We start from the raw sequence: 27,468 nt of genomic DNA, 5'->3' as shown, positions 1-27,468 counted from the left end.
ATTACACGCTAGTTGATGAAATCCCAAGAAATGAGGGTGTTGTTTTTTTCAAATTATTGTGCATCATCATTCTTGCCCACGCATTAAGCCCCTATCTCACTGGACCCGCGGCAAGTTGCCGACCTCGCTGCGACCGAGCTCTAAACGATTTCTTTGATAAAAACGAATCTTTTGAAGCTTTGTGTGGTTTGTTGTCCTTTTAGTCATGCTTGTATATTTTGCATTCCCATGTAGATACAATGAACTAGAATGTTGAGTTGGAAGAACGTAAACATAGCTGACATGCTGAAACACAATCATGTAGAACTCTAAATTTGATCAAGGGTTAGATGCATGCAAACAACATTGCAGTGGTGTAATCTGTTATTTATGCTACTGTTGGTTGTACATTTTGTCTTTTGTATATATTTTCCGATTGTTTGAGTGTGCTCTTTTGTACTTTTAACCGTTTAAGACGGTAAAAGAAGGTAACATCGGCTGCAATGCTGTTTTAATTTGTGTCAATTCCTGAATAAACCATTGATATAAATGTGCTGAAGTAATGCCTAGAAAGGTGAAACAGATTAAATTTTGTTTTACAGTTGTATTTATTCATCGACGATAAGTTTTTACCAGCAGATTCCAAAAACCAACGAATTTTTCTTGTTTGTATACTGCGCATCTGCTGTTGTTGTTGTTGTTTGTCCGTCGTAGTCGAACTGATACCGCGCATCTGCTATCACCTCGACGTCATGATATCTTTTGTATGGTTAATGAACCATTGTTCTTTTAATGGGAAACGTCAACTACATGTATTTAGTCATATCATGTCCACATTCATATGTACCATTTTTTTAAATAATCAGTGGCTATCAAATAAGAAAAACAAGATGTTCAGATATTGCTGGTATCATCATTTAATTTCCAAGTGCATGCTATGTATCTTTGCATGGTTAGATCACACCGGAAGGAGTACATATAGTTCTAGTTTTACTAGCGGCTACAAAATCATCGTAATTCCTGTAACAACGCATGTATACTCCCATTCCACAAGGACGGCGCTCTCACCGCACGCTCTCTGCTACCTCAAAGTCTACGAATTTCATAGATTAACAAAAACGATCTTTGAAAGCAGTGTGTGTTTTATTTTCATCCATACTTTTACATGCTGCATGATTCAATTTTGAAATCAAAGATTAGACAAGTTTGATTTAGATCACCGTCTAGTGGAATGGAGGCCTGAGTACATCATACACTCAGTAAGTCAGTTTCATCCATTCGGATTCTAGTTTTGTGCCAGGGACAATAAAGTCGCCCACGCAAGCTTAAGGCATTGCGACCATACGTATACATACGTAGTCTGAAAGTTCTAACTAGAAAGCATTACTTCAAGAAGGACATTACAATATAGATGGACTCCATCATACTTCCTCTATACATCCTGCCAGCATGCTAAAGTTCAAAAGAGCGAACCTGATGTACAATCTGAAATCAACATTTTCACTGGCGACTTAAAGATGCTTAACGGGTATACCCTTTTAGTCTATAAAATGCATACATCTCCGTTCGACCGTTTGTTATTTATAGAACGCAGACAACATAAAACACGAAGAGAGGCATTCTGGAGAGACAAGCAGTTTCGCAGTGCCTACACAGACGACTCCGACATTATAATAGGGTCGTCTACTTCGTCTATTGTAGCAAATATGCTGGAGTCGGGCCGCTGGTCCACGAACCCCCGTCTGTTTCTCCTGAATGACCTCGTTCGCGAGATGGACTGGGTTTTCTTCCTCGCGTCTATGTCGTCGAAGCCACACCTCTCTGTGAAGGTGTTTTCAAACGTGCCGTTCTTGTTGAAGAGGCGGTAGACTTGGAGCCACTTGTCCAGCTCGGGGTAGCTCTTGCGCACGCGCGGTTGGGTGAGGAGGTGAGAAGCGCCCCAGTGCGGTCGCGCCTGGTACTTCTCGAACAGGAGCTCGTCGATGACCTTGTGGAACTGAGCAGCGCCGTACTCACCGGGAAGGAACGGTACCTGGAAGTGACATGCAACATTAGGGGACATGAAATCTCTCAGTATCGAAAAGGTAAGGTAGAGCAGTCATCCTCAATTGAGTGATGAGGTGAAGCATTATGCTTTTTTCAAGTAGCTAGTAGCAATGCAATGAGCTGCTTTGCTAGGGCTCGCGTTTGTTCTTGTGTATTCCTAGATTTCTTGTTTTATTTATCATTGGCAATTTCTCGCTAATTCTGTCAGTTCATATTCCTGCCTATGCGATTTCACTCCCGCACACATGCCATCCTCGTACATTCTAGTCCAGGGCGACTCCACGTCCTGCCTATCAGCTGAAACGACTTCGGCCCCGGGCCAACCTTGTACCCGGGCCAGCGGAAACAAACCTGAACACACAACAAGACAAAAACAAACAAACAAACCGAGAACAATACCTCCGTTCTCTCGGAGGTAAAAAAAAAAGTCGCAACAACACCTTCTCTGTACCTCAATGCAGCCGTAGTGGGTGATGGACTCCTCTGCCACGCGGCTCTGACAGGTGGGGCTGAGGTAAAAGTCGTCTGCTTCCAGTACCCGGCATGCAATGGGCAGCAGGGAGAAGTGCTGACACTTCGTTCCATACGTCACCGCCATGCTGATGACGTCAGCAACCGCTGCCTCGAGTTCGTCCAGAGCCACAAACCATTCCATGGTGACCACACTAGATGGAATACATCATAACATAAGATGATACATCAACGATATTATGATGATATGGAGATATTTCTATGTGAATCCAAGCGTCCATCCTGTTTCCTGTGAGCCAGTGAAATGAAATTTCCTTTATCATACAAGTAGAAATCTGGTATTTTCTGAAAACATCTATGTATTCATTTTAAAGATCAATTATCTACTGTATACTCTTTGGTGGGACAAAGCTACAATATTAGGTCTTGGTGTCACAGAAAGAACTTCCAATTGCCTAGTATGGCTAGGAGTCCTTTCTGTGACGTCAGGGCCCTTTACGGTCGAGAATGAGGCATTAATCTGAGACTAAGCTATTGCAAATCAAAGCAGTTGGTAAATCTACTAGCTTTTCTTAAAGAATACGCTGACGTTGTCAGATGTTTTACGGAAAAGTTTGAATAACCTTACTTGACATCTGGGGTGAGCTGTAAGACATTATGCCACTGATGAACGTAGCTGCTACGCTGTGACAGCATCCGGAGGCCATTTTTGGTTACCATGGGAACCTGACGCGCACAACAGGACGTCCCGCACAGCAAGGCGGTGGCCATGCAGTCGTTCTGGGAAAAACAAGTTTTGAGAACAGATGAGGTTCGAGAATCGTTAGTTCTTCATTCCAGAGACTTTATACAGCAGTCTTTATTGACACAACTAAAGTACAGCGACTTTCGTATTAAAGGTCTACTACATCTATACATCTATACATACATACATACATGCATGCATACAAATAAACAAGTGCTTACAAATGAGTTTGTTCACATACAACCATATGGGATAGAGCAACATATTGAAACTCAACGTGTCGTATACTTATATATTGCTTGTTCTCATGTGCAAACATTCTTTGATATATATATGGTGCTGGAGTAACTGGACAATGATCTAAAAGTTGGTATCTGTGGGACGAACTGACCTGCAAGATGCGGCAGCCAAGCAGTCCTCTGCTCCCGGGACAGCAGGGGCAGGAGTTGTGTCTAGCCGGCGGGTCGCCTGTCCTCTTGCCCCCGAAGTAGATACCGTGGATGACGGCGTATCCAGGCTCCACCTGGCCACGTGTCGGGTCGGGAATCGGGTGCAACACGAACGTGCTGAACTCGTGGTCCACCGTGTACATGTCGACGAACCCCGACGGGAAGGCGAAGCAGCCCGACAGGCGCTCGCCGGGCCACGAGATCTCGATCGGGGTTCGGAACTCCTCGATGTTGAACGAAGGCTCGCATCGGATGGTGAGGGAGTAGATGACCCCCAGTGACCCGAGCCCCACGGCGACTGCTCGGAACACTTCGGTACTGAGGATGACGATGGGCTCGCTGCGCACGTTGGCGGTCCGGACTTTGTCGCGGATGTCGTCGAAAGGGGTGTCAATCTCCTGGTTGGCAATGTTGGACCTGCGGATCTTCACTTGGATGCCTCCCTCTATTATCATGTGTAACTCCACCACAGAGTCCGCCTAGGAGAGACAACATTAGTTAAGTAGTTCGGCCGCGTACCTGCGAGGCTGGTGTGCTACGCAGAATGGCGGTTATACCGACTATATAGATACAGATACAACAACAGATACAGATACAGATACAGATATTCCTTACCAAGATCTTTTTGGCTGGTGTGTTACGCCGAACGTATACAGATACAGATATTTTTTACCAAGATCTTTTTGGATGGTGTATTACGCCTAATGGTGGTTATACCGACTATATAGATACAGATACAGATATTCCTTATCAAGATCTTTTTGGGTGGTGTATTACGCCGAATGGCGGTTGTACCAACTATATAGATACAGATATTCCTTTACCAGGATCTTTTTGGCATATCCGGACCCGTGTCCGCCGGTGCTGATCAGCCCGCCCAGAGTGTGCCCGGCGAAGTTTCCGAACGCAGGCACGGCCAGCCCGTACACCTGCTGGAGTTCCCGCGCGAAGTCCTCCGCCACCATCCCCGCCTCCACCACCACGTGATGCACGTCTGTCTCCGGGCTGTGACGCACCAGGATACGGTCTAACGTCGTCATGTCTGGGCAACGATATATTCAAGTTAGCTTGACAGCGCTGTTATCATTATCATTATCAAAATTATCATTATCAAAATATGATAAAAATAAAAATTATCATTATATCATCATCATCATCATCATTATTACTATTATTGTTATCATCATTATCACTATCATAATCTATATTATGATCATTATATACCGATATACAAAAGAGTAGCTGCTGTCTATATTTTTTCGAATATTATTAGCACCATACTTAGTATTTGAATGATTAAACCTTTTGAAATAGGTAGTACATGCTTATAGAATGATTTATGTCGTGGTTTGTTAACTTTTTTCAAGCAATAATATTTTGTGCTTAAACACAAGACTATTTGAATGCAAGTGTGTGTGTGTGTGTGTGTGTGTGTGTGTGTGTGTGTGTGTGTGTGTGTGTACTCTTATGTTATCATGTTATATAGTTGAGTTGTCTTTGTTTATGTTCTTTGAATAAAGATTGCTTAACAAATAAAGAATAGAAATTTTAAAAAGATCTAAAAAAAAAATTAGAAAACACAAGACTATATTGATTCCATAACACACCTATCAGGATGTCCTCCACGCTGGTGAGCTGTGACCTGGCATGACCCCGACCCACCGCGCGGACCCGTAAGTCGCTGTCCTGCGCATGCTTACAAACGGCGGCGATCTGCTCCACGGGTCCGAGCCCAAGGTTAAGGTCGTCAGGGTCCAAGGTCAGACCTAAGAAAAATGGAACCTTTATTTGACAAGCATGATACGTTTTCCCTTATTAGCAGATTTTATGGAAGACGTTAGCCGCTTAGTTATTTTTGCCTGATTTTTAAATTAAACAAGAGCTTTTCAAAAAAGCTGGCGTTTCGGCTACGTTTATGAGTGTGAATTGTCTTTTCCCTTTACTTGAAGTAAAATCTGCCAGAGAAAGTCACTCAAGGGCTGTTCAGTCTATAAGAAAAATTGTCATTTTGGGAAATGAGTACTGTTTTAATAGAGAAAGGCAGATTGGGGAAAGCAATTTTGAAGTTACGTCACTTAACTTAAGTGCTTTTGAAAAAGCTGGTCTTGGCCTACAACTTGTACTTATTTGTAAAATGTACAATAGGCTCATTATAAAAGCTATCAATGTAATTATGTACATGGCACGCAATAAAACATAAAATTTGAAAAAGCACCATTGAATCATCAGCACTATGGTAATTAAGTGAAATAGAAGTTCATAACAGCTAAGGTTCTATCTAAAATGACTACCAAATGTCAGACAAATCAACAGCTACCTCATCCGTATTATTCTGGTTTCCGCATTTACAACATTTCTTCCTTATTTTCCTGGGTAATTTTGCTAGAATTCATGAAAATTCCCATAGTTTTGTGCCGAGCGGCGCCACTTTCCACGTTCGTGTTGTCTGAATGAAGTCGATACTGAACAATGGAGCATTTGCTACTGTAACAAAGGATCGCTGTTTTGCAAACAACATCAAGAGCCTCTGTTTACATCGGGGATAGAAGTTTAGTGGCGAGTGTTTTGCAAGAATCATCTTACCGCGCATAGGAGCCGCTGCACGGTATTTTCCATTACAATGAACAGAAAAATTCGAATGCCGGGTTTGGAATCTATGAAGTCCTGTTCATAAGACAAAGGCCTTGTATATATTAAATGAATATTAAAAAATAACAAATATAAAATATTTCTTTATTTATTAATGAAAAAAAATGAAAAAATGATATTCATAAATATGATATTGATAGATTAATATAATATCAATACATATTTTTGATATTCAATATCTAAAAAGAAAAAAAAATCCATGCACGGACACGAACCCGGAACTCCTGGGTCCGAAGTGCTTCGCGTTGCCAGATGGGCAAAGCTGCGGTACGTAACCCGTCTCTCTGTACGTAATGCTATAACCTCACTATATGGTATCATTTATGTCGATTTTTGGTCGTTTTCTTGACGAAATCATTTTTTTTTCTTCTGCAATCTTGTGGAATAGATGTAATATGGTCATTTTTCAGGATATCAAAGTCCGAAACCACAATGCAATGATATTTCCGAACAGTTGTAGCAGTTACATGCGGTCGCCCGCCTGTGTGTCATGCAAATCTAGCCTGCCTGCCTTTTCGTGCTCCCTTGCCATATAAGGCAACGGCTAAACAAAGATTTGGGAACGTATTGCCATATAAGGTCTTCTGGTGTGCGACACAGTGTTGAACCAAACAGCATGCCAGCATGCATCGAGCATGCATCGAAGGTAAAAGCCAGGACATTGCGTTCCGGCGCGATGGTCGAGATGACGAGAAAGTCCCAAAATGGGAAAATATACTGTGTTGTAGCCTCGCTTGTACTTGTAGAATTGGGTTATAGCCATGGCTAATTGTAGGAGTACAACTAGTTGTAAAAGTGGCACCAATGTGGTAGCCAGGAGTGTAGTTATAGAAGTGAAGCACCTGAAGCCTTGAGTGTAGTTGCCAACTTGATAAGTGACACCAGTCTAGATCTACTTTTTGATTAGCTTTTCTTGTCTTAAAGTCAACATGTTTCAATAACAAAAACAGCCGCTACCTGGTACCGGTAGTTTGCGGACTCTCTGTTGACTTGGTCGGAAGAAGGCGACCAGGGGCTGCACTACCTCCGAACCGTCATGGCTGTAGAACACCGGCCTGTGATCGTAGGAGCAGAGACGCAGGCACGGGAAGCAGCACTGCTGGCGCTGGCGAAGCCCGAAACAGCAGTCTATCACAGTGCAGGTGTTTCCCATCCTTCTGGTAACCTAGCAAAAATATAACAGTTAGGAATCAATCGCGATCCGCTGAAATATAAGCCCATATTCAATAGTTAGTATTGTGCACTAAGTCTAAGCTGGGATAGCATGCTTTAACGCTATCTCTTCTTAGTGTTGACGGCCACTCCAAAGAGTAGGGCAAGTCTACATGAGTTCATCAGTTCTGTTGCAGCCGGGCTTTCCTGGCCCTGCTCTCTTGGCCTCAGCGGCTGCTATTCTCTCAGCTTCAAAAGTTGTGACGCTGTTGTAGCTCAGCTGACGCCAGGTGTTGCGATCGTTGCAGAGAGCCTCAAAATTTGTGCGGTCAATGTGACCCTTCTTTAAGTAGTGTTTAAGGGTGTCTTTATATCTCTTTCCTTAGTATACACTAAAGGGCGAATGAGACTCCTACCTAAGGCGTGTTACAGGGATTTGAAGGCTACAAAAACAACACCGGCAGCAATGGTGTTTAACTGCAGCTGGTGCTCTGGTGTGATATAGCCTCAGGCCACGCCACACGGCCACTTGTTTCACGGATCAATGAACGTTGAACGTTACGGTGTCACAGATGGTGTCCTTTTAGGATTTTGTCATCACAGTTTGCTCTGTGGAATAAACACCAGCTATCCAACCAAAAAAAACAGTCAGTCAATCGTACGTGCCTTTTTTAAGCGGAACATTTGATTCAACAACAAAAATTAGTTGCAATTTGGCCATTCGTATGTTGCCGTAACGTGTGTTCAGCTAAGGTCGCATTTCCTACGTACTTGAAGGAAGTAGACTACTAAAAGTTCGTGTCTGAAAGTGCAATGTAGGGTGTTACTGTAAAAGAAGAAACAATCGAGGTGGTTTTGCGATGAAGAGGTCACCGTGAACAACGCGAACAACATATCCCCTTTTACAGTATAACTTTGTCAAAATATCAAATATACTAACTTGAGTAACTTTTCCCACCCTACATGGTGTGAGTGTATAACACAATGAGCGATATTTGATGAATGTTGTTGACCGGACGTCCCGCGGGGGGTTGTACTGTATGGACCATATGTCAAACAGTGGCAGCAGATGGTGCCCATCATCAGCACTTTTGTTACATCATTCCCAAAGGTGTCTGGGAGCGCTTTTTGGACGGAAATCGGATATTTAGGCTCGGAGTTGCCAATTGTTTGACAATAAAAGCCCCAAAATCATCTAGCTTATTTAGCAGGTCTAAGTACGGGCGGCAAAAACGATCTCTCCAGCAATAGACCCTGGCCCCGATATCAGCGAATCATCGCCCCCCTCCCCCAAAAATATAAACACCGGTTGGCCTAGATGGCCTGTCGGAAAAGGAGGCTACAAATCATCACGCATCATAGTGTTACTGTTAAAAATTATTATTTCATATTCAGTCTCACCGTGCCCTGGCCTGAAATGCTTTATGATGATATGGCGTAATTGGCAATTTCGCGAATCTATCTCATCAACTTGGTAAATAATTCAGGAATTTCCTGAGATCTACATTCAATTACCCACCCTTCGTATCTGATGGATCAGATTACAAGGCGTTAACAAAATTAGCAAAGATTTACCTTTGAGTGTGAGTTTTGAATGATACCGATATGAAAACGAAAGAAAATTGCACCATTGTACGTTTACCAGCAATACTATGCTTGCCATTCAAAGGATCATAACACTCATGTAAAAGCGATATTGCCATATAATGCTGTACTGAAATGGTTCTACAAATCTGTCAGAAGGCGATGCATAAAGGATATCCCCTGAAATACCCAACAGTTATCTTTGTCATGTTCTGTCTTCATTGACAAACTTCGTAAAAAAACTTATTGGTCTGCATGTACTGAGACGGCGTTTTTGAAGTTACAACTTTGGGTCTAAGCTTCAGTCAAATAGACATGTATGATCGCATGATATATAGTTTCTTTCTGTGCAAGAGTTGGGTTATGCATAGATATTGCTGGGATAAAATCGCAACTACAAACTTCATTGGCATAAAATATCATGTTGATACCAACGTGATGTTACAGCCTGGAAAAATCCAATCGCTCTTTAAAACGTTTAACACCATATTCGAGGGCAATAAAAGCAAAGTGACGAAGATGGTAAAGAAATCTGTACCTTCTACGAACTCTTTACACCTTGCTGTGACGAGCAGGTGTGATGTCCTAGAATCCAGACTGTTGCCAGGTCCTACACCGGGTGTGCTTAGTTTGCCAGGCGGGGATGGAAGCTCACAGTGCCGATGAACCCCAGCCGACAGCCCCGGGAGAATCTGGTGACCAGGTAGTACTTGTGTAGGGGACAGAGTGACGCGGCAGATGGTCCACCGTCAACTGGGTGTCGCTTCGGGAAGGGTTGATCAGATTACCGTGCGGGAGACGTTATCAGCGCTAACACACCACTTTCCCATGCGCTAACACACCACTTTCCCATGCGCTAACACACCGCTTTCCCATGTCTGTCAACCATGGCTCCGCCATCATCCCAACGGGGGTATAGCGTACGGAACGGTCAAAGTGTGATTTTATGAAGGATCTATTACATACATTCATCAATATTCTCCAACAAATGAAAGGATCTGTTGAGACTGTATCGTCAAACCAAGAGTAATTTCTGATGATACACATTATTGCCTTCATGAAAAACGATGGCATAGTTTTGGACTCTCTTTGTACATTTGTGTGTATTTGTGTTTATGTGTGTGTATGCGTGTGTGTGTGGGGGGGGGGGTCGTTGACCTTGGTACTGCAGCAGAACATCTGTTTTGCATTTTTTGTCCTGGACATGCTGTGGTCCTGATGTGTTGAGATGGCAGATAGCTTTTGATGTAAGGGGGAAGTGGTGTAGGTTGAGGTTCCCTTGAAGCGTTTGTATCTGAGTTCACTGTTGCCAGTAGAAGTAAACTAAACAGACCTATTAGTACACAATGAAATCATCTCATTAACTTATCAGCAAGCATATCAAGGACCAGAGATTCAAATAACATTGAGACAAAAACATCGAAAATTTGCACATTCCCGCCATAAAGGAACCGTACCAATGATATAAAGGGACATCTTAAGTGGCGCAAAAAAACTCAGCAAATATGTTTGTAACGTTGGAAACGTCAACGCAACTAAAATCTTCATGGTATCTGGTACACCTTTGCATGCAGCAAATGAACACCATGTATTTGGGTCATCGTCGATCTTGAGCCCACTGTAGTCGGTAAGGGCGTATCAAAGAATGTAAATGTGTTAAATGTCAGTACCGTTATCCTGCGTGTTTTCATTAAGTTTTATCTTTACCTCTCTCTCCCTCTCTCTCTCTCTCTCTCTCTCTCTCTCTCTCTCTCTCTCTCTCTCTCTCTCTCTCTCTCTCTCTCTCTCTCTCTCTCTCTCTCTCTCTCTCTCTCTCTCTCTCTCTCTCTCTCTCTCTCTCTCTCTCTCCCTCCCTCCCCCACTCACTCTGTTGCTTGGGCCTGTACCGGGTGCGCTTAGATTCCCAGGCCATAACCTATATGGCTTAACCATGGTTTCAAGACAAAAAATGAAATACAACTCAATAAAAGCGGCCATACCCAAGAAGTGGAAAGATGTAATCAAAATTAATGGAAGAAAGTGCACCTCTAACATTATTTTTGACTATACAGAGAAGGTACATCCCCGGGCCATTACAACAACATGCAAACAATTATATGATATCCTTATTCAGAAACAATGTGTACCCCCTAGTATAGAAAACGAAATCATAAGCAAAATTGGCGAAGATAACATGTTAACATTGAGAGAGCAAGATATACTGGTGCTTTTAATGCTACAAGTGAAATTAAGTTACAGTGCTTTCAGTACAAGATCACTCATAATTACCTAGCTACAAAAAGTTGGTCAAGAAATGCAAATCTAATAGAATCCGATCAATGTTACAATTACGATTCAACATTTATTTTTGTATTGTGAAATATTTTTGGAAACATTCCTGTATCTGGTGGAAACTCTGTACCAAACAGGACCTGCTTCTAATCAAAAAGATGATCATGTATGGTATAATTGAAGGTTCCCATCCTGTTATATTGTATTCTTATTGCTAAGTGCTATGTATATTTATGTTTTGTCCAAAATGTCAAACCAAACTTTGCCCTTTTTAGAAACCGACCATAGAACACTATAGAAATAGATAAACACAATGAACAATGGCAATATGATGGTAGTTTCGTCTTTCATCTAGTTATCTATGAATTATCGGCCAATCAATTGCTGCAAAAACTGTCACCTGACTTTTCCTGCCAACAAACAGGTGATACTTATTAGTCTTCATTGCGGACCTCAGTATCTTCTGGGCAGTTAAGAAAATGACAATCGTTTTTAGATTTTCTGCCCCACCTCCCTCTGCTTCACGAAGAGTTAAAGAATGCACACTCCCAGAAGGATGTACTCAGCATTGCAAGCACACGAGTCAAAACACGGAGCCTTACATCTGCTTGGAGATTTATCCCGCCCTTTGTCGGCCATTATTGTCTGTAAACAAAATTAAGTGGCATTTGGGAATAAGACAACAGTTCCCAAAATTTAGTGGCAGAGGGGAATAATAAGACAACATGTCCAAAAAATTGGTGCAATTGGGAATAAGACAACAGGTCCCAAAATTTAGTGGCATTGGGGAATAATTATAAGACAATAGGTCCTTAAATTTAGTGGCATTTGGGAATAATTATAAGACAATAGGTCCGAAAATTTAGTGGTATTGGGGAATAATTATAAGACAATAGGTCCTAAAATTTAGTGCCAATGGGGAATAATTATAAGACAATAGGTCCTAAAATTTAGTGCCAATGGGGAATAAGACAACAGATAAGGTTGTCAAGGTTACAGATCTAGACCGCGAGACCCCTAACGACTGACACTAGCCAATCAGACTTCCCCCAGACACTATAAGGCCACAGCAAGTAAATTGTGTGGATGACATCCTCCGCAGACTCCAAAACTAATGAGATAGGGCGAAAAAAATAAGGCGGACAAAACAAAGCAAGATTCCTATACCTTCAAATTTTGAGATCATAAATCTTTTTAAACAAGAATTGAGGCGACAAATTATGATATCGTGACCAACAGGTATTTTATTCCTGCATTCAACCATTGAGGTTTCATATATAATATAAAACCTCCTTGATTCAACAGTAATCATATCTTTGTAGATGTGTATACATCTCAATAGACTAACTACAACAAATGCAGAAAAGAGCTTGTTGTACCATCATCTGAAGCAACTACACTTGGTATTCATATGCGATGAAACACCTTGTGTATACAGCTCAATTAACTAGAACCAAAAAGGAAGGGCATCATGTAATGTATACAGCTCAACTAACTAGAACACAGTTATACAGCTCAACTAACTAGAACAAATGCAGAAAACAGCTTGTCATACCATCATAGGCAGGAACTACACTGGGTATTCATATGTAATGGAACACCTTAGACGACATATTTGCCAATTTTTGGCATGCTCACCACCGGCCAAGGGCAATGAAATTGCTTGTGTTTTTTTGTTTTTTTTTTAAATCAGGCGAAAATTAATGAGCGCGCTGATGCTATCCATAAAAATTACTTGCTGTGGCCTAAGTTGATTTACCGGTCAAGCAACACCATATGGCGTAATGGTAACGTGACACGTTTCAGCCAATCACCAATGTGGCATAGTGTAATTTGACTAATTATCACCTGTATAACAGCATTCGTAGCTTGAGAGTCATTTCACTCGGAAGTGACAGCCTAGGACGATCGAGAAAGTTTGCTGTATTTCCTCCGTGGTCCTTTAACAAGTATCAACCATCATGGTAAGTGTCTAAGTATGCTAGTACATTCTTCGGTCTTTATGATAATAGCAACGACCGGTATTGTGTGTTTTCATATTGCTGGTTGCTTACGAAATTAGAGAAAACAGGAATCTATGGCCAGATGTACACACACGATTTCGGGGTCACCGTGGACTGAGTCGACTCCAAGTAGACTCAGCAGAGTCGACTCAGGACTGTGGTGTAAACAGAAATTTAGCCAATTCAAGTACATTTCTCCCCGAATCGACTCAAGTCGCTCAGGGAGGGGGGGGGGGGGGGGCAAGTCAGGTTTTTCGTGTATGTAAATCCACGCGGTCGAATTGGAGCTCGAGGCAATGCAATGCTCAGGCCAGGCTTTATATGCTAAACAGCTAAGCCACTTCGCACATTTTAGAAGGTTTGCTACCGCAATTTTCAGTATAAAAGAAGCAATACATTTGTTTTTTTGTATCTTCAGTAAATGTGTTTTGCATGTTGGCCAGCTAATTGTTGTTTACACAGTAGCTAATACGTGTCGGGAGGCTATGGTAGATCCTCGACTACTCTAGACCTGTGTCATATCAATAAGCCCACTCGGAATCTCGAGTATCATTGTGCAGTGTCAAAGGTGAAGTCCCCTGGCTTGTGAACAGTTCTCGTCTCGACGTTGTCCTAATTTGCATAACAATGCACAGACGGGTTTAGTTTACGTCACCGGGACCTTTACTTTTGGCACTGCGTGTGCGTACTCGAAACTCCGAGTGGGCTTATATCTGGATGACGACAGAGATCCCAACATAAACCGGTGCGAAACATGCGTCCTCGAATCTACGAATTGACTTACGTTTTTAAAGGGGGTTCTTCAAGTAGCCAGGAACATCAATTGTTACATTTGGTAGGGGAATGATATTAGACTAGTGGCAAGGCTCTTTGTTAAATTTGCATCATATCATAATGCATACTAAAATGTTTTGTTTCTTTTCCAGCGTGAATGTATTTCTGTCCATGTCGGCCAGGCTGGTGTTCAGGTCGGTAACGCCTGCTGGGAGCTGTACTGCCTGGAGCACGGGATCCAGCCTGATGGCCAGATGCCGAGCGACAAGACCGTCGGCGGCGGGGACGACTCCTTCAACACGTTCTTCAGCGAGACCGGCGCCGGCAAGCACGTGCCCCGTGCCGTCTTTGTCGATCTGGAGCCCACTGTAGTCGGTAAGGACGTCTTAAGAGAAAAATAACCTTTTTAATCTCAGTACGGTAATCCTGCCTGTTTTCCTCATCTTAACCAGGAGAAATGGAAGTACGTGTTGGATTTAGTGTGTGTCAGTTGTGAAGGTTTGGGCCCCCTAGCATCTAGCTCTGGTACTGCAGGGGTGCTATTGTTGAAATCTTTGAAGAATACGACTACGAATGTATCATGTTGGCTATTTCTGTTCTTTCCATTGAGGGTTCGGCGATTAATTAAAAGATCTTCGTCACGGTAACAGCAATTGAATGTCTTTTCCTCTCAGATGAGGTCCGTACCGGCACATACCGTCAGCTGTTCCACCCGGAGCAGCTCATCACTGGTAAGGAGGATGCTGCAAACAACTACGCACGCGGCCACTACACCGTCGGAAAGGAGCTGATCGATCAGGTCTTGGACCGTATCCGCAAGCTGGCTGATCAGTGCACTGGTCTGCAGGGGTTCCTCATCTTCCACTCCTTCGGTGGGGGCACTGGCTCCGGCTTCGCCTCTCTTCTGATGGAGCGTCTGTCCGTGGACTACGGCAAGAAGTCCAAGCTGGAGTTCGCCATCTACCCAGCTCCTCAGGTGTCCACAGCCGTGGTTGAGCCCTACAACTCCATTCTGACCACCCATACCACCCTGGAGCACTCCGACTGCGCCTTCATGGTTGACAACGAGGCTATCTACGACATCTGCCGCCGTAACCTAGACATCGAACGCCCGACCTACACCAACCTCAACCGCCTAATCAGTCAGATCGTCTCCTCCATTATCGCATCCCTCCGCTTCGACGGCTCTCTGAACGTGGATCTCACCGAGTTCCAAACCAATCTGGTACCCTACCCGCGTATCCACTTCCCAATGGCCACATATGCCCCAATCATCTCTGCAGAGAAGGCCTACCACGAGCAGCTGACCGTTTCTGAGATCACCAACGCCTGCTTCGAGCCAGCCAACCAGATGGTGAAGTGCGATCCCCGTCACGGCAAGTACATGGCCTGCTGTCTGCTGTTCCGCGGTGACGTGGTGCCGAAGGATGTCAACGCCGCCATCGCCACCATCAAGACCAAGCGCACCATCCAGTTCGTCGACTGGTGCCCCACTGGTTTCAAGATCGGCATCAACTACCAGCCTCCCACCGTGGTGCCTGGGGGAGACCTGGCCAAGGTGCAGCGTGCCGTGTGCATGTTGAGCAACACCACGGCCATCGCTGAGGCCTGGGCCCGTCTGGACCACAAGTTCGACCTGATGTACGCCAAGCGTGCCTTCGTGCACTGGTACGTCGGTGAGGGAATGGAGGAAGGAGAGTTCTCTGAGGCTCGTGAGGATATGGCTGCCCTGGAGAAGGATTACGAGGAGGTTGGCGTCGATTCCACTGAAGAGGATGGTGAAGAGGAGGATGATGAGTATTAGTTAGATACTGCGAGAGCTTTTGATTTCCCTCCAGCAGATCACAATCACGCATTACTAGTAATTTACTGATGTTATAATTAAAAGGATTCAGACAAAAGGAATAGAAACAAACTTGAGAACGAAATGTATATTTCTAATCAACTGGGCCCCATTGTATAGTTGTTATCACACCACTGAACAGGGCCTTCCTGGTTAAACGTGACAGAAACAAAATATAGACGGCGTTGGGCCCCCTGGTGTGTGACATTGGTACTGCAGCAGAACTTGTATAACCAGTTTTTGTATCTCTTGTCCTTGATAGGCTATATCTTGATTAATAAATGCTGACTACTTCGTGTCATTTTGTCCATGCTCTACTGATTTAGACAAAAGGAATAGAAACAAACTTGAGAATTTCAAGAACAAAATGTATATTTCTAATCAACTGGGCCCCATTGTATAGTTGTTATCGCACCACTGAACAGGGCCTTCCTGGTTAAACGTGACAGAAAAAAATATGAAATTTAGATAGACAAAGGAACCGTGACAAGGATACACTTCAGTCTAAATTCGAGAATCGCATACCTTCGCCAATTCGTCGTATTATTTCCTCTGAGAGACAACTAACTTTTCAAAGTAGCCTTAGTTACGGTCATGCGTTATCATATACACTACGTGATGGAAGACACTACGGAATGGACCCGTCCACTGTTACTTCCTGGACGTGACGTCAGAGACACGTGACAAAACAAACGGGTCGTAAGTGCCAGATAACCTGTGTCACCCCGTCTCTGTTCAATGTCAGACGGTTGGCTCCAATGTACACAGCTTCCCCCACTCTTCTTCTAAAGAAATCCGGCTCCGAATCTAGGATTTAAGTAAGTCCCAATTTGGGCGAGTATCAATTCTTCTTCTAAGTCTTAGTTTCGTAAAGTTTAGCTTTACTCATAATGCCATTTACCGACACAGATGAACTTCCATGTTACCTGTTCACTTTTAATTAAAATTAGTCAGGGACTGTACAATATAAATTGCGAGATAGAATGAAAAACGAAATGTATGGTTTGTTATAAACAGTTTATTTACAAAAATATCAAAACAATAGACGGATGGGGAAATGATTAAAACACTTCTACATACAATTCGATCAATCAGTAAACAAACCGCCGATCGTATAAAAGCTTTGAGTTGAATCAAAATCTGTAACTAGGAAGGGATTTCATGCAAATTTTCATTCTATTATCTAGTGAGGAATGCGTAGTACTTACATGATATTTACACAATAAACCAAAACATACTTCTACATAAAGACCAAGAATTACTGTACCTTAGCTTTTTTATGAAATGATTGTCACATAGTGTCTCATAGCCCTGTGCCTGCGCCGTATATACAGTAGATCAATATGTGAAGTTGCATCTTTTTTCTCCCGTATTTTTGATACCGTAAGTAGCATGACGGCTATAGCCTGAGTACCATCCTCCGTAGTCACCGCTGGCTCAATGCTTGTCGCGTACTATGACCACTGAGCCTGGCCCTGCGTGTATCAGTAATGTGGTTAGCAAGCGACAAGCATTGAGTCAGCGGTCACTACGGAGGATGGTACTCAGCTCAGGCTATGGTGGTTATACTAATGATGAAACTATTGACAACCACATTCATCTACGATCATATCTTCGTGGTGTCTAAGAACGACCTCCCCGTGCTCCAGGTATAACATACTCAAAGCTTTTAACTTCGTGGGGATACAGCAGGGCATGGGCGCCTTTCCCGGCTTGTGCAAGTTCAGGATGCTGGTCATGACGGCGTGGTTAGTGGGGTGGTAGAGTTGGTCTACGGGGGTCGGACACACGCCCTCGCAACGAAACGCGTTGAACCTCTTCGGATATATGATCCACGTGCCCCAACCAATGTGATCAAAATCCACCCAGAACTCTACTTTCTTGCAGGGAGTGTCGTCTTTCTTAGAACTGTCCGTCTTTCCTTTCTTCGACTTCTTCTGGCGTCTTCTGTTGGAGCGCGCGATTCGGGTTTCCGTCGGGTGGTCGTGTCTGACGTCGTGCTGTGCGCGCTTGGCTTTCAGGGAATCTCGAAGCAAGTCCGCCTTTTGGTCTTGAGAGAACACCACCAGACTCACATCTTCAGACAGTTTGATTTCGACCCTTCTCTTCTGTCGAGATTCTGTGTTAGGTTCGTCCGTACCTTCATCCGTATAGAATTCGCTTTCCTCGTCCTCCGGATTTCTCTCGTCTAACGCCGTTTCCGCTTCCTCCCGAACCGGAGACATGTTGTTCACCAACATCAGCCAATCAGAGGCGTCGGTGCTCAGGTCTCGGGGACGACGTCTCTCCGGTTTTGACGTGATCTGGATCTCAATGGTGTCTGCGGAGACGTTCTGTCGCACCCATCTGTGTTGATTGAAAGATGAAAATACATATTAAACCGTGCTATTACAGAAACTACATAACCGTCCTATTGCAAAAACTATGCATCAACGATTACAGAAACGATGTATCATCAACCATACGAGAGAGAAGGGCTAGTTTTGCTTACTCTCCAAACGGAGGAGGGGTTCCGACTGGTTTTTGACGTGTTTTCAGGCGTTTTGTCGGCTTTCTACTTAGTCATGTTTTTTTTTGCTCTAAAATCGGAACAGGTTTTACTTGGAGTTTCCGGCGTACAACAATAGTTATTTACGGATTTGGCTGGAAATAAAACTAACTCTGCTACATACCTTGAGAGTTTCTTCGTCAAGTCCACCACCCTCCACCCGTCCACGGTCAAGTCTTCTGGGATCTGTTTGAAGCTGGCGATCCGGTGTTTCACTGTGCACGTGGCGCCTTCTTTCTTCTTCTAAAGGGAACAAATGAAGCAGAGAGGTTTTGTCGGTGCTGTGAAAAATATTGCGTATCTAATAAACTTCTTGGTCGTTCCGTAGTTTTGTATTTAGTGGCGAATTTAGGACGTTTTAGCGCTCAAGCGTACAAACGTTTCACTTTCTTTTTACCCCGAATGTCGATGCACCATGCTCACTAACATTTGCATAACATGTAGTAGTGACATCGTGCTGGTGGCCTGCATCCTTAGCTGTCTGGTCTAAACCGCTTGAAGCGCCGTTCAGCGGAACACGCCAGCTTTGCAAACGCGAGGTGACTATACTATATGGTTATTCCACTCCATATCATTTTCGGAACATGCGTGTAGCAATTTATCTGTACATCATCAGTGAATAAAGGGACAGTCTCGAGTGTGATCAGATCGATAAGTCCTCGACTGCTGCACTTTATCATGGATTGTTCAAGCTATTCACCTTTATCTCCGCTAGTTCAAATGAATTAAATGCGCTCCGTTCTGTTGATAGATTCAATAACATACTAGGAGGTGATAATCCTTACTGTGTACAGATAGGTATATGCATCAAAGAATGTGGACATTAGAACAAGCAATGTATAAGTATATGACACGTGAAATTTCGATATGTTGCTCTATCCCATATGATTGTGTGTAATCAAACTCATTTGTATGCACATAATCGTTTGTGTGTCTGTATGTTATGTAGTAGACCATACAAAAGTCGCTGTGCTTTTGTTGTGTCAATTAAGATCTTCTTCTGTAAAATTGACATTAAACAAACCTTGCACTTCTTCTCCTCGTGACTGAAGACTCTGACAGAGAGTCGACGCGGAGGCGAGAAGTTCGGGCCACGCATGCGCAGCTCGGCCAGTCGGATGTCCATGTCAGGAGAGATGTTGGAGATGTCGAACACGAAGCTGAATTTTCGGCTACCTTTCTGTTTGGCATCTGTGCGGAGGGAATATCAACATTCTGTGAGACCATTGAACGGTATAAGACAGATACGACATCTACAAACGCCAGTTACTTTCTGGAAGATACAAAAGTTTAAAGACCATAGAAGATTTTGACATCGTGTTGATGTAATTTTCGTTAAGACCGAAAGATGAAAGAGAAGCTATATCAGTATACTAGTATGCAGGGTGAAAATCTTTAAAAGCATAATATTTACAGAAATAATCATAATTAAACTGTTGTGAAGTAAGTCGCCGAACCCCGAAAGTTGGGGTTGGATAAGCTTATCAATATTCGCATCAGACAGTCTTTCTGATCAATCTGCTTTGTTTAAAAATTTGAGTCATCATACTGGGTGGGAACGGATGTGACGTTCACTTCCGGATTAAGGCCTGGGATGGAGAAAATGGCATTCAGATATAGAGAAGTACTCTCCAAGCAGAGATTCGGCTCCGGCTTATTTCATGCGTCTTTTTCTAAGTTTTGTCGGGCTTTCTATTTTGTCAGGTTTTGACGTTTTCCCCGCCAGCCCATTCCGAACCTTTACTTGGAGAATAATTATAACAATAGACGAGTAATTTACATTAAAGAAAGAGGGATAGAACATGTCCACAAAATGCAGCAAAACGTAAACTTGTCTACTTGTGTATTGACCAGCCTGGATGAATGGTTATTTGTCAATGCATGGTGTGAATAAGTCATTATGGGGCGGATACCTCGGATTAGAAACGCCCCCCAGCGGTAAGATGGAGATCGCGATTAGTAATTATCACTGTTTTGCTAATTAATCCTTTACACCCATTTAGAAACTCCGTAACGTATTTCGTCAAATAAATGTTTTCCAAGCAGATGGTAGCTGACCTATTTCATGCGCTTTTTAAACGTTTCCTACCTCTCTTTAACTCGTGCGCCAGAACTTGAAACTGAACGTATTTGTTTCAAAATCGAGTTCGTCGGACAAAGAGGGGTACTTATGTATATTTATCAACGAATAATTCTCGTTGGCGACCGATCAGTCTTTCCAAAGAGAAAACATCGTCAAATCTTACAGAATCCATGCATGAAAAGAGCTTTTTTTTTAAATCGTAATTTTTGGACAAAGAAAAGGACTCCCCTGGCGAAGTGTCTGGATATTATAAGTTCTACTGAAATGCGAAAGAAATCTAGCAAGTCGGATGACTACTTTACAAAATCAATATGCATAATGAAAACATCTTCGACGAGTTTTTACAAACAGTGTGAACGATCGTTTGTTCCTCGCAGTAACAGAATAGGATCGGTGTGAAAAAGAATCTTATCTGATCCGTAGACTGATACGCTTGATGTGGGATGTGTATTCCCGTCTAGGAACCAATACACATTTTTTTTGCTGTAAAGGGAAAACAACAATAACAACACTCATGTATAATCGGTGTGTTTGCGCTTGTTTCTGCTTGCTTTCTTTCAAATGCGTTGTAAACTCTAATTCCAAATACAAGAAGCAAAATTTGGTAATGATACTAGATTTAGTAATCAAGATACTGTACCCTTACACAGCAGAAAGTGTCCACATACAGGCGAGCGGAGGAACAACATCTGTGGTACCGTGGTACTGTCCAAATTTATTTTCAATTCTGCTTATCATAAACACCATTTCGAACTATCCATTGATAAAAAGTGATCAATTTTTCAAAACCCATAAAAGTCCCTTTAAAGTGAGAAAAATCTTGTCCTTCCACTTCCGGGAGATACAAAAACGGAAAGGGTAATCTAATTTGGCTCATCTCAACTCGCAAACCTCCAAATATTTTGTTTCAACTGTATACATAATTCCGTTAAATCTGACATACGGACCTTTCAGCGCGAAACTCCTGACGGTGTCGGACGGTAGCGGGAGCGCCTGGTTCTCCTCCCGGGTGACGTTGAGGTCCGTTCCCGAGCTCAGGCTCTGGTAGAAGTCGAGCATAAACTCGGGAGTCATCCTACCCGCCACAGCCATGCCCCGCATGGTCACATTAGTCACCACGCCGTCGCCATGCTCGTATTTCCCCAGCGCCAGACCCTCTCCACCGCTCGCTCGAAGCAGACCTGACGCCGCTAGCGTGTGCTCGTTCGACAGACCCTCGCACTGCAGCAGTTGAACGGCGAGGAACGCGAGGGAGGCCGCCAGGAATGTCCCCATTGTCGGGCCGAGGAGTTTGCGTGTTCGAGTCGGAGGTGTTGGGTCCAGCCTGCCTGCCGCATTAACTGATTACCACTACTTATAACCCGGAATCCACCTCTTTAATATTCATGACGCGAGGCGAAAGACAAAGGCAAGGCGGGAGGTGATAGTGGGACAATGAAGTGTCAGACATTCAGCGGTCTTCATTTTGGTCTATTGAGGGTATTGAAATCAGCATACTAGTACCGCCTCTTTCAGAGAAAAATTAAACAAAATTTCTAAAGTTCTGAACGAATTCTGCTCATCAAAAAACCTCTTTAATAACGTTCTAATTCGCGTCTTATCTAAATTACCCAAGGAGTGATAATTAACCCACCCTCCTGTCTTTAGACAAGCTAAGTGACTTGTCGATCGACCATTGACTGCCAATAAAGGAGCAATCAACAAACGCCATACAAACACCGTAAGCACACAGACAACACAGGCAGGCTATAGTTATGGTAAACCCACGGCTCTTCACAGCCACCTTATCACTCGGATAATCCGCCATCTTTTACGCCTTTTGTTCACAGGGATCTCAGGACACCATAAGTATCCGGTCAGAAAGCCGTTTTGTTCAAAGACTAATCGAAAATAATATTACCGATGTCGGTTATATTATGATTTAAGAAAAACAGTCGGTGAAATTACCTGTGCCAACAATCTTTAGGGTGATCAAAGAGGTTTTATTGGAAAAACTTCTCGGAAACATGCCTTAAATGCTTCCGGTATGATAAAGAGCCCACCACACTTGCGACACCAAGAAAATTCATCACACCAAGGAGGTTATGCCTATAGCCTCCTCGATCCAAGCAGAGGTTTCGGTCGAGCGGGGAAGGAGTGTCCGGGATTTTTAACGTTTCTCTCTCTTCATGTTAAAAATCCCGGGCACTCCTTTCCCACTCGACCGAAACCTCTGCTTGGAGAATACTAGATCACACCAAGGAGGTTTAATCAAGGAGGTTTAATCAGGATCAAACATCCCTGATCACATATGTAAGTACTAGTATAGTATTCGTGCATTACAAAATAACGCGTACACGCGTCTAGTCAACTTTTAGAAGATAAGCGTGAAAAATCATACACTTTTCATTTCTGAAACATAACGTAAATGAAGAAGTAACAGTGATGGAAGTTAATTTTGGTCCCAATGGTGTTCGATTTCTCACTGATCGCTAAGAACTCGCTGGGAGGTACAGTGTCAGCTTAGCGGTGTTTTCACACCTAATTATATGTGTCGTCATTGGGACAACAAGATTAACTCGGCATCACCTGGCCTCACGTTAGAATGATATTCAGCAGCTTTGTGTATTGGAAACAGCTACGTGTAGGCTTTGCTGGGGAGGCGATCCTTCCTCTGCGACATACCTCCCTCGGCCGCGAAACTCTCCATCAACCAGCATTAGTATCAGCAAGGAGGTTAAAATTATCAGCACCCCCCCCCCCCCCAAAAAACACAGTCGGTCCAAGAAGTCTGCTAAGGAGGCTAAGTGGCAAGGTGGTTTTGTGTTTAGCCTTGCCGACTTGGAATCTAAAGGTTCTGGGTTCGAATCTAGACTCCACCAGGCCGGCTTCCTACGGGGGTATGGATCGTAGAATTCGGGAAAAGGGAATAGTTGGCAAGGAGAGTCAGTCCTCGGGAAGGTTAATATTCCCCGGTCGGCAGTTACGATTTGGCCCAGGGAAGAGCTGCTTTCCAACATTCTATGGAGACATCAACATCTTCTGCTGACAAGTTTCAACATTTCAGGGGAGATATCCTAAACCAATACACACTGTGATCTAACACCCCTACATCCGCTTGGAGATTATCATCACATAATTCTATTTGTTTCTGATAGAGAAGATACAAAGTCTTTTAGACAAATCAAAAATTTAGTCTTTTAATAATTCACGGAAGATAACAATGATGATACAATTGATATAGTTTCATGATATATATGCAAATATGTCAAGAAAGCTAAAAGAAATTCAAGGATGGAAATATTCTCCCCTTGAATCATATCATCAAGCTATCGAAAAACATGTTAATCTTTCTGTGAATGAAGTTTCCTTGAAAATATGCATATGTTATCAAGAGTTTGATCAGAGATGCATCCTCAATAAAAACACATTATTATATTATTATTGACGTCGGTTTTCAGATGAGGACTGAAATACATGTAATAATTAATACAATTTGCATGAACCATGTTTAGTAATACATGTATTGGTTGATATGTTACATGCACTTGATCACGATTATCACTTTGTTCAAGTCATTTGGCTTTTGAAAAAATTACATATCTTGTACATTCTCATAACAGTGACATGCCATTCAACAAAACTGTATATATGTACATCTATTTCCTGTAGCTAGATACAATCGCATGTAACAACAATTTACTACTTTATTTTCAATTGTCATTCTCTAATGTCACATCAAATCTATATATATATATGCAATGCTAGAAAGCTTTGAAAAATGTACCATTCAATAATTGGGACACCCATGACTTATTCATTTACTTCTTACTTTACTTAGCAAGATATTGTTGTGATTCCAGACATTGTTCTGATTCCTGAAGAAAGGGGAAATGTTCTCGGAATTTAACTTCGCAGTAGAGAGAAAACAGAGTATCGTGGTGGTTTTAATTCGTGGTTGAAACAAGGATGTAGGTGGGTAGACAACATAAATTTTCGTATTGTTTTGAAGTTTGTGGCGTAGAGGTCACTGCAAAAACCACAAATATGAAGCCACCTGAAACATTTGCCTTTCTACAGTAATCACCTATACCACTTCTACATGATACTGTTTCTTGTTTTCTGCAATATGTGATTTATCATTATACTGGTATAGATCTACCAAGGCAGTATTTATTTCATTTATCTTGTCAAATTAGATATTGTTTGTAATTTTTTACTTTTATACTATCATCTCACATTCTTCTTTTTCACATTTTTTTGTAAATTGGGGGTTACAGTTGGGCATTCTGGGCCCTGCAAATGGCACAGTGAATAGTTTGGTGAGTTGTCTAGTAAAAGACAAGAATGTCAGTGAAAACCCCCTGCAGTATGATGCAGAATCCCATGAAGAACAGGAACCACGTCTTCTCTTTGGGAAAGTCTCCCTTTCTGATGATGTAGATCTGCAATGGGAAGAGATTTTAACAAAAAAGCCCCTGAAGTTCCAGTGTATGCTGCTAGGGGGTCCAAACTTACTAGCCTCCGTTGCAGGCTCTGAACCGGCTTTTTGGGGGGCTAAATAATACACTTTTTGCAGCCAAACCGTAACTATCAGCCAACCCTGTAACTATACCTGATAGTTACAGGGTTGGCTGATAGTTACGGGTTGGCTGCAAAAAGTGTACTATTTAGCCCCCCCAAAAAACGGTTCAGAGCCTGCAATGGAGGCTACAAACATACATCATTTCTTCCTTACATTAAAAGCATTATCTGCCACAAAAGAAAATCAACAGCAATAATTCAAAATACAATACTGTCAAGTATTTGGTGAACTGTATGTCTAAATATATCTAGCAAAGGAAAGCTATCATTTTTTTATCATGGTACAAATGGATTTACTTACCAGCAACACCTCCAAACTTGCTAGTCCTAATATAGAGACAGAAGTTTGTATAAGATCATTGATAAGAAGGCAACAACACATCTTTTGAGAAGTCAAGGCATCAATGGTAAATAGATACAGGATACACATTGTAGATACAGTCAGCATTCAGAATAAAGAGAGCTTGCATACTCTTTCAATTCAAAGCATGCACAAAAATCATAAACGTTGCACTTGAAATAGATATAGATATCAAATGGGGGCACAAAGGCACAAGGGACAAGGGAGCAGAGTGGGGAGTGGTGCTGGTGTGGAGTTTTAGAGAATTTTGACTCTGAGTTGACTTGACTTGAGTTAAAATGGGGCATTTTAAGGCTTCCAGGGCTACCTGTAACCTAGTAGCATCTCCAGTCAATCTGAATTTTATGCTTTTAGTGAATCTGCTCCCCTGGGTAAGGGGGTGAATGGTTAGAGCAGCACCACTCTTCCCCTAAAAAACTAGAATATACACAAATCTCGGTAAAAAAAATGAATGATACTGTAAATGCAGAAATGTTTGCGGGGATTTAATTTCGCGGTAGGGAGAAAATGGAGTTTTCTTGGTGGTTTTGAGTTCACATTTGAAACGATAGACTAAGTACTATTAGTAGTGCTAGTCACACAATGGAACCGCTTTTCACAGTGGTTTTGAGTTTGCAGTGAAGAGTTCACCATAAAACCACCGCGAACATTTCTGCATTTACAGTTATCATTGTTGTTATTTACCAAGCATGGAGATCCCCAGCAACAGGTATAAGGCCCCATTGTAATGGTAGGAGATTCCTCTGTATAAACTCAACACAAGGGACACCTGAAAACAAATAACAAATAACAATTGGTGGAGATTTAACATTTGGAATGTCAATGACTAATGGCTTTTGTTACAATTCTTAGTCTTGCACACTTCTAATCTAAGTTTTTTTACTAATGAGATCATTTCTATTGAATGAAACACACAAAAGAAATATCAAACACAACTGTTACACCATATCTGTTACACCTTAGTCTAGGCTAAACATTTTTGAAGATTCATTCATCAGAAAATGATATATATACGTAGTTGCCTTACCAAAACCATTATCACCACCGTTGCAACAAAGGAAATCTGTAGATATCTCTGTGGGGGAAAATAGATGCTTAATTTTCAGTTGTAAAACAGTAGAATAATACAATAGTAATCATCATCATCCATGATAAACTTTGTAATGGATTATTTGGAGCTTTTATAAAGTTTTGTCCTATATATGGTCATTTGACATCTTTCAAGCCTGATAGGCATAAACAATCCAATATTGGATCAATACAGTCACATGAAAATGTGTCAAGTCGATGACGTCACCAATCAGATTATGTTATCATTAAACTATGCGTCAGTAGTGGGAGGGGGGCGTATAGTTTTTTACACCACAGTCTTGGTTTGTATGGGCCAATAATGAATACGCTAAAGAAGGGTGTGTACTCATTTGGACACAGATCTGGGTGGTTGTATACATTTAGGAAGATGAGATTAGCATTTGTGGGGCCAAAATACAAATGCAAATCACTAAATTTTGAAAACCTGTAAAGTTACTTCCGGGTTGTCGATACTGCAAAATTTTGGCCACAGTTTCAAGACTTATCGCAAAGGACGTCGTTTGAAATTCTATGCAGTGCGGTCCTTACCTGAACAGGAGTCTGTGTGGAGTCATAGTAGAGTGCTGCGTTGTCCTTAGACGGAGGTTCGGGCGCGTTCCCAGCCTGACCTGAGCCCAGCAGAGGAGTTTTGGAATCCGCCATTTTGAAACTTTTCTTCTTCAATATTTCAGGGCTGTCTGTTGCTGTGCCTGTGGTATTTGCCTCACTTTTCACACATTCATTTCTTAACTTATCTTAACAGTGGAATCATTCACTAGATATAGATACCTTTTAGATATTGGTTAACATTAGACGATGCAAAGGGGAAATATTTAAGTTTTCTTTCGGTTTTAAGATTCTGTAAGGCACTTTTCT

The 27,468-nt window shown here is 42.4% G+C and overlaps 4 protein-coding genes across 4 annotated transcripts; 1 reads left to right on the top strand and 3 right to left on the bottom strand.

Moving 5' to 3' along the window:
- Positions 1-228: 228 nt before the first annotated feature.
- On the bottom strand, positions 229-9,946 carry LOC136449024 (L-gulonolactone oxidase-like). The gene is made up of 8 exons (XM_066448792.1): positions 9,614-9,946; positions 7,297-7,504; positions 5,298-5,456; positions 4,515-4,732; positions 3,633-4,169; positions 3,125-3,276; positions 2,477-2,690; positions 229-2,011 (listed from the first exon to the last, which is right to left on the bottom strand). The coding sequence occupies exons 2-8, from the start codon at positions 7,490-7,492 to the stop codon at positions 1,628-1,630; spliced, it is 1,860 nt and encodes a 619-aa protein (XP_066304889.1). The 5' UTR covers positions 7,493-7,504; positions 9,614-9,946; the 3' UTR covers positions 229-1,627.
- Positions 9,947-13,176: 3,230 nt separating this feature from the next.
- Positions 13,177-16,264, top strand: LOC136448138 (tubulin alpha chain-like). The gene is made up of 3 exons (XM_066447300.1): positions 13,177-13,310; positions 14,276-14,498; positions 14,798-16,264. The coding sequence occupies exons 1-3, from the start codon at positions 13,308-13,310 to the stop codon at positions 15,925-15,927; spliced, it is 1,356 nt and encodes a 451-aa protein (XP_066303397.1). The 5' UTR covers positions 13,177-13,307; the 3' UTR covers positions 15,928-16,264.
- A 700-nt stretch (positions 16,265-16,964) lies between these two features.
- LOC136448136 (nodal homolog 2-A-like) lies at positions 16,965-22,098 on the bottom strand. Its single transcript, XM_066447299.1, has 4 exons — positions 21,545-22,098; positions 19,539-19,705; positions 18,639-18,757; positions 16,965-18,312 (listed from the first exon to the last, which is right to left on the bottom strand). Exons 1-4 carry the CDS (start codon positions 21,870-21,872, stop codon positions 17,547-17,549), a joined length of 1,380 nt encoding a protein of 459 aa, XP_066303396.1. The 5' UTR covers positions 21,873-22,098; the 3' UTR covers positions 16,965-17,546.
- Positions 22,099-23,762: 1,664 nt separating this feature from the next.
- Positions 23,763-27,292, bottom strand: LOC136448305 (uncharacterized). The gene is made up of 5 exons (XM_066447694.1): positions 27,142-27,292; positions 26,549-26,596; positions 26,206-26,290; positions 25,462-25,487; positions 23,763-25,021 (listed from the first exon to the last, which is right to left on the bottom strand). Exons 1-5 carry the CDS (start codon positions 27,253-27,255, stop codon positions 24,908-24,910), a joined length of 387 nt encoding a protein of 128 aa, XP_066303791.1. The 5' UTR covers positions 27,256-27,292; the 3' UTR covers positions 23,763-24,907.
- Positions 27,293-27,468: the final 176 nt, after the last annotated feature.

This window comes from Branchiostoma lanceolatum, chromosome 14 (genome assembly GCF_035083965.1).
Source record: "Branchiostoma lanceolatum isolate klBraLanc5 chromosome 14, klBraLanc5.hap2, whole genome shotgun sequence".
Taxonomy (NCBI): domain Eukaryota; kingdom Metazoa; phylum Chordata; class Leptocardii; order Amphioxiformes; family Branchiostomatidae; genus Branchiostoma; species Branchiostoma lanceolatum.
Note: the sequence above shows the minus strand (reverse complement) of the source record. Positions and strands in the feature narration are given on the sequence as shown.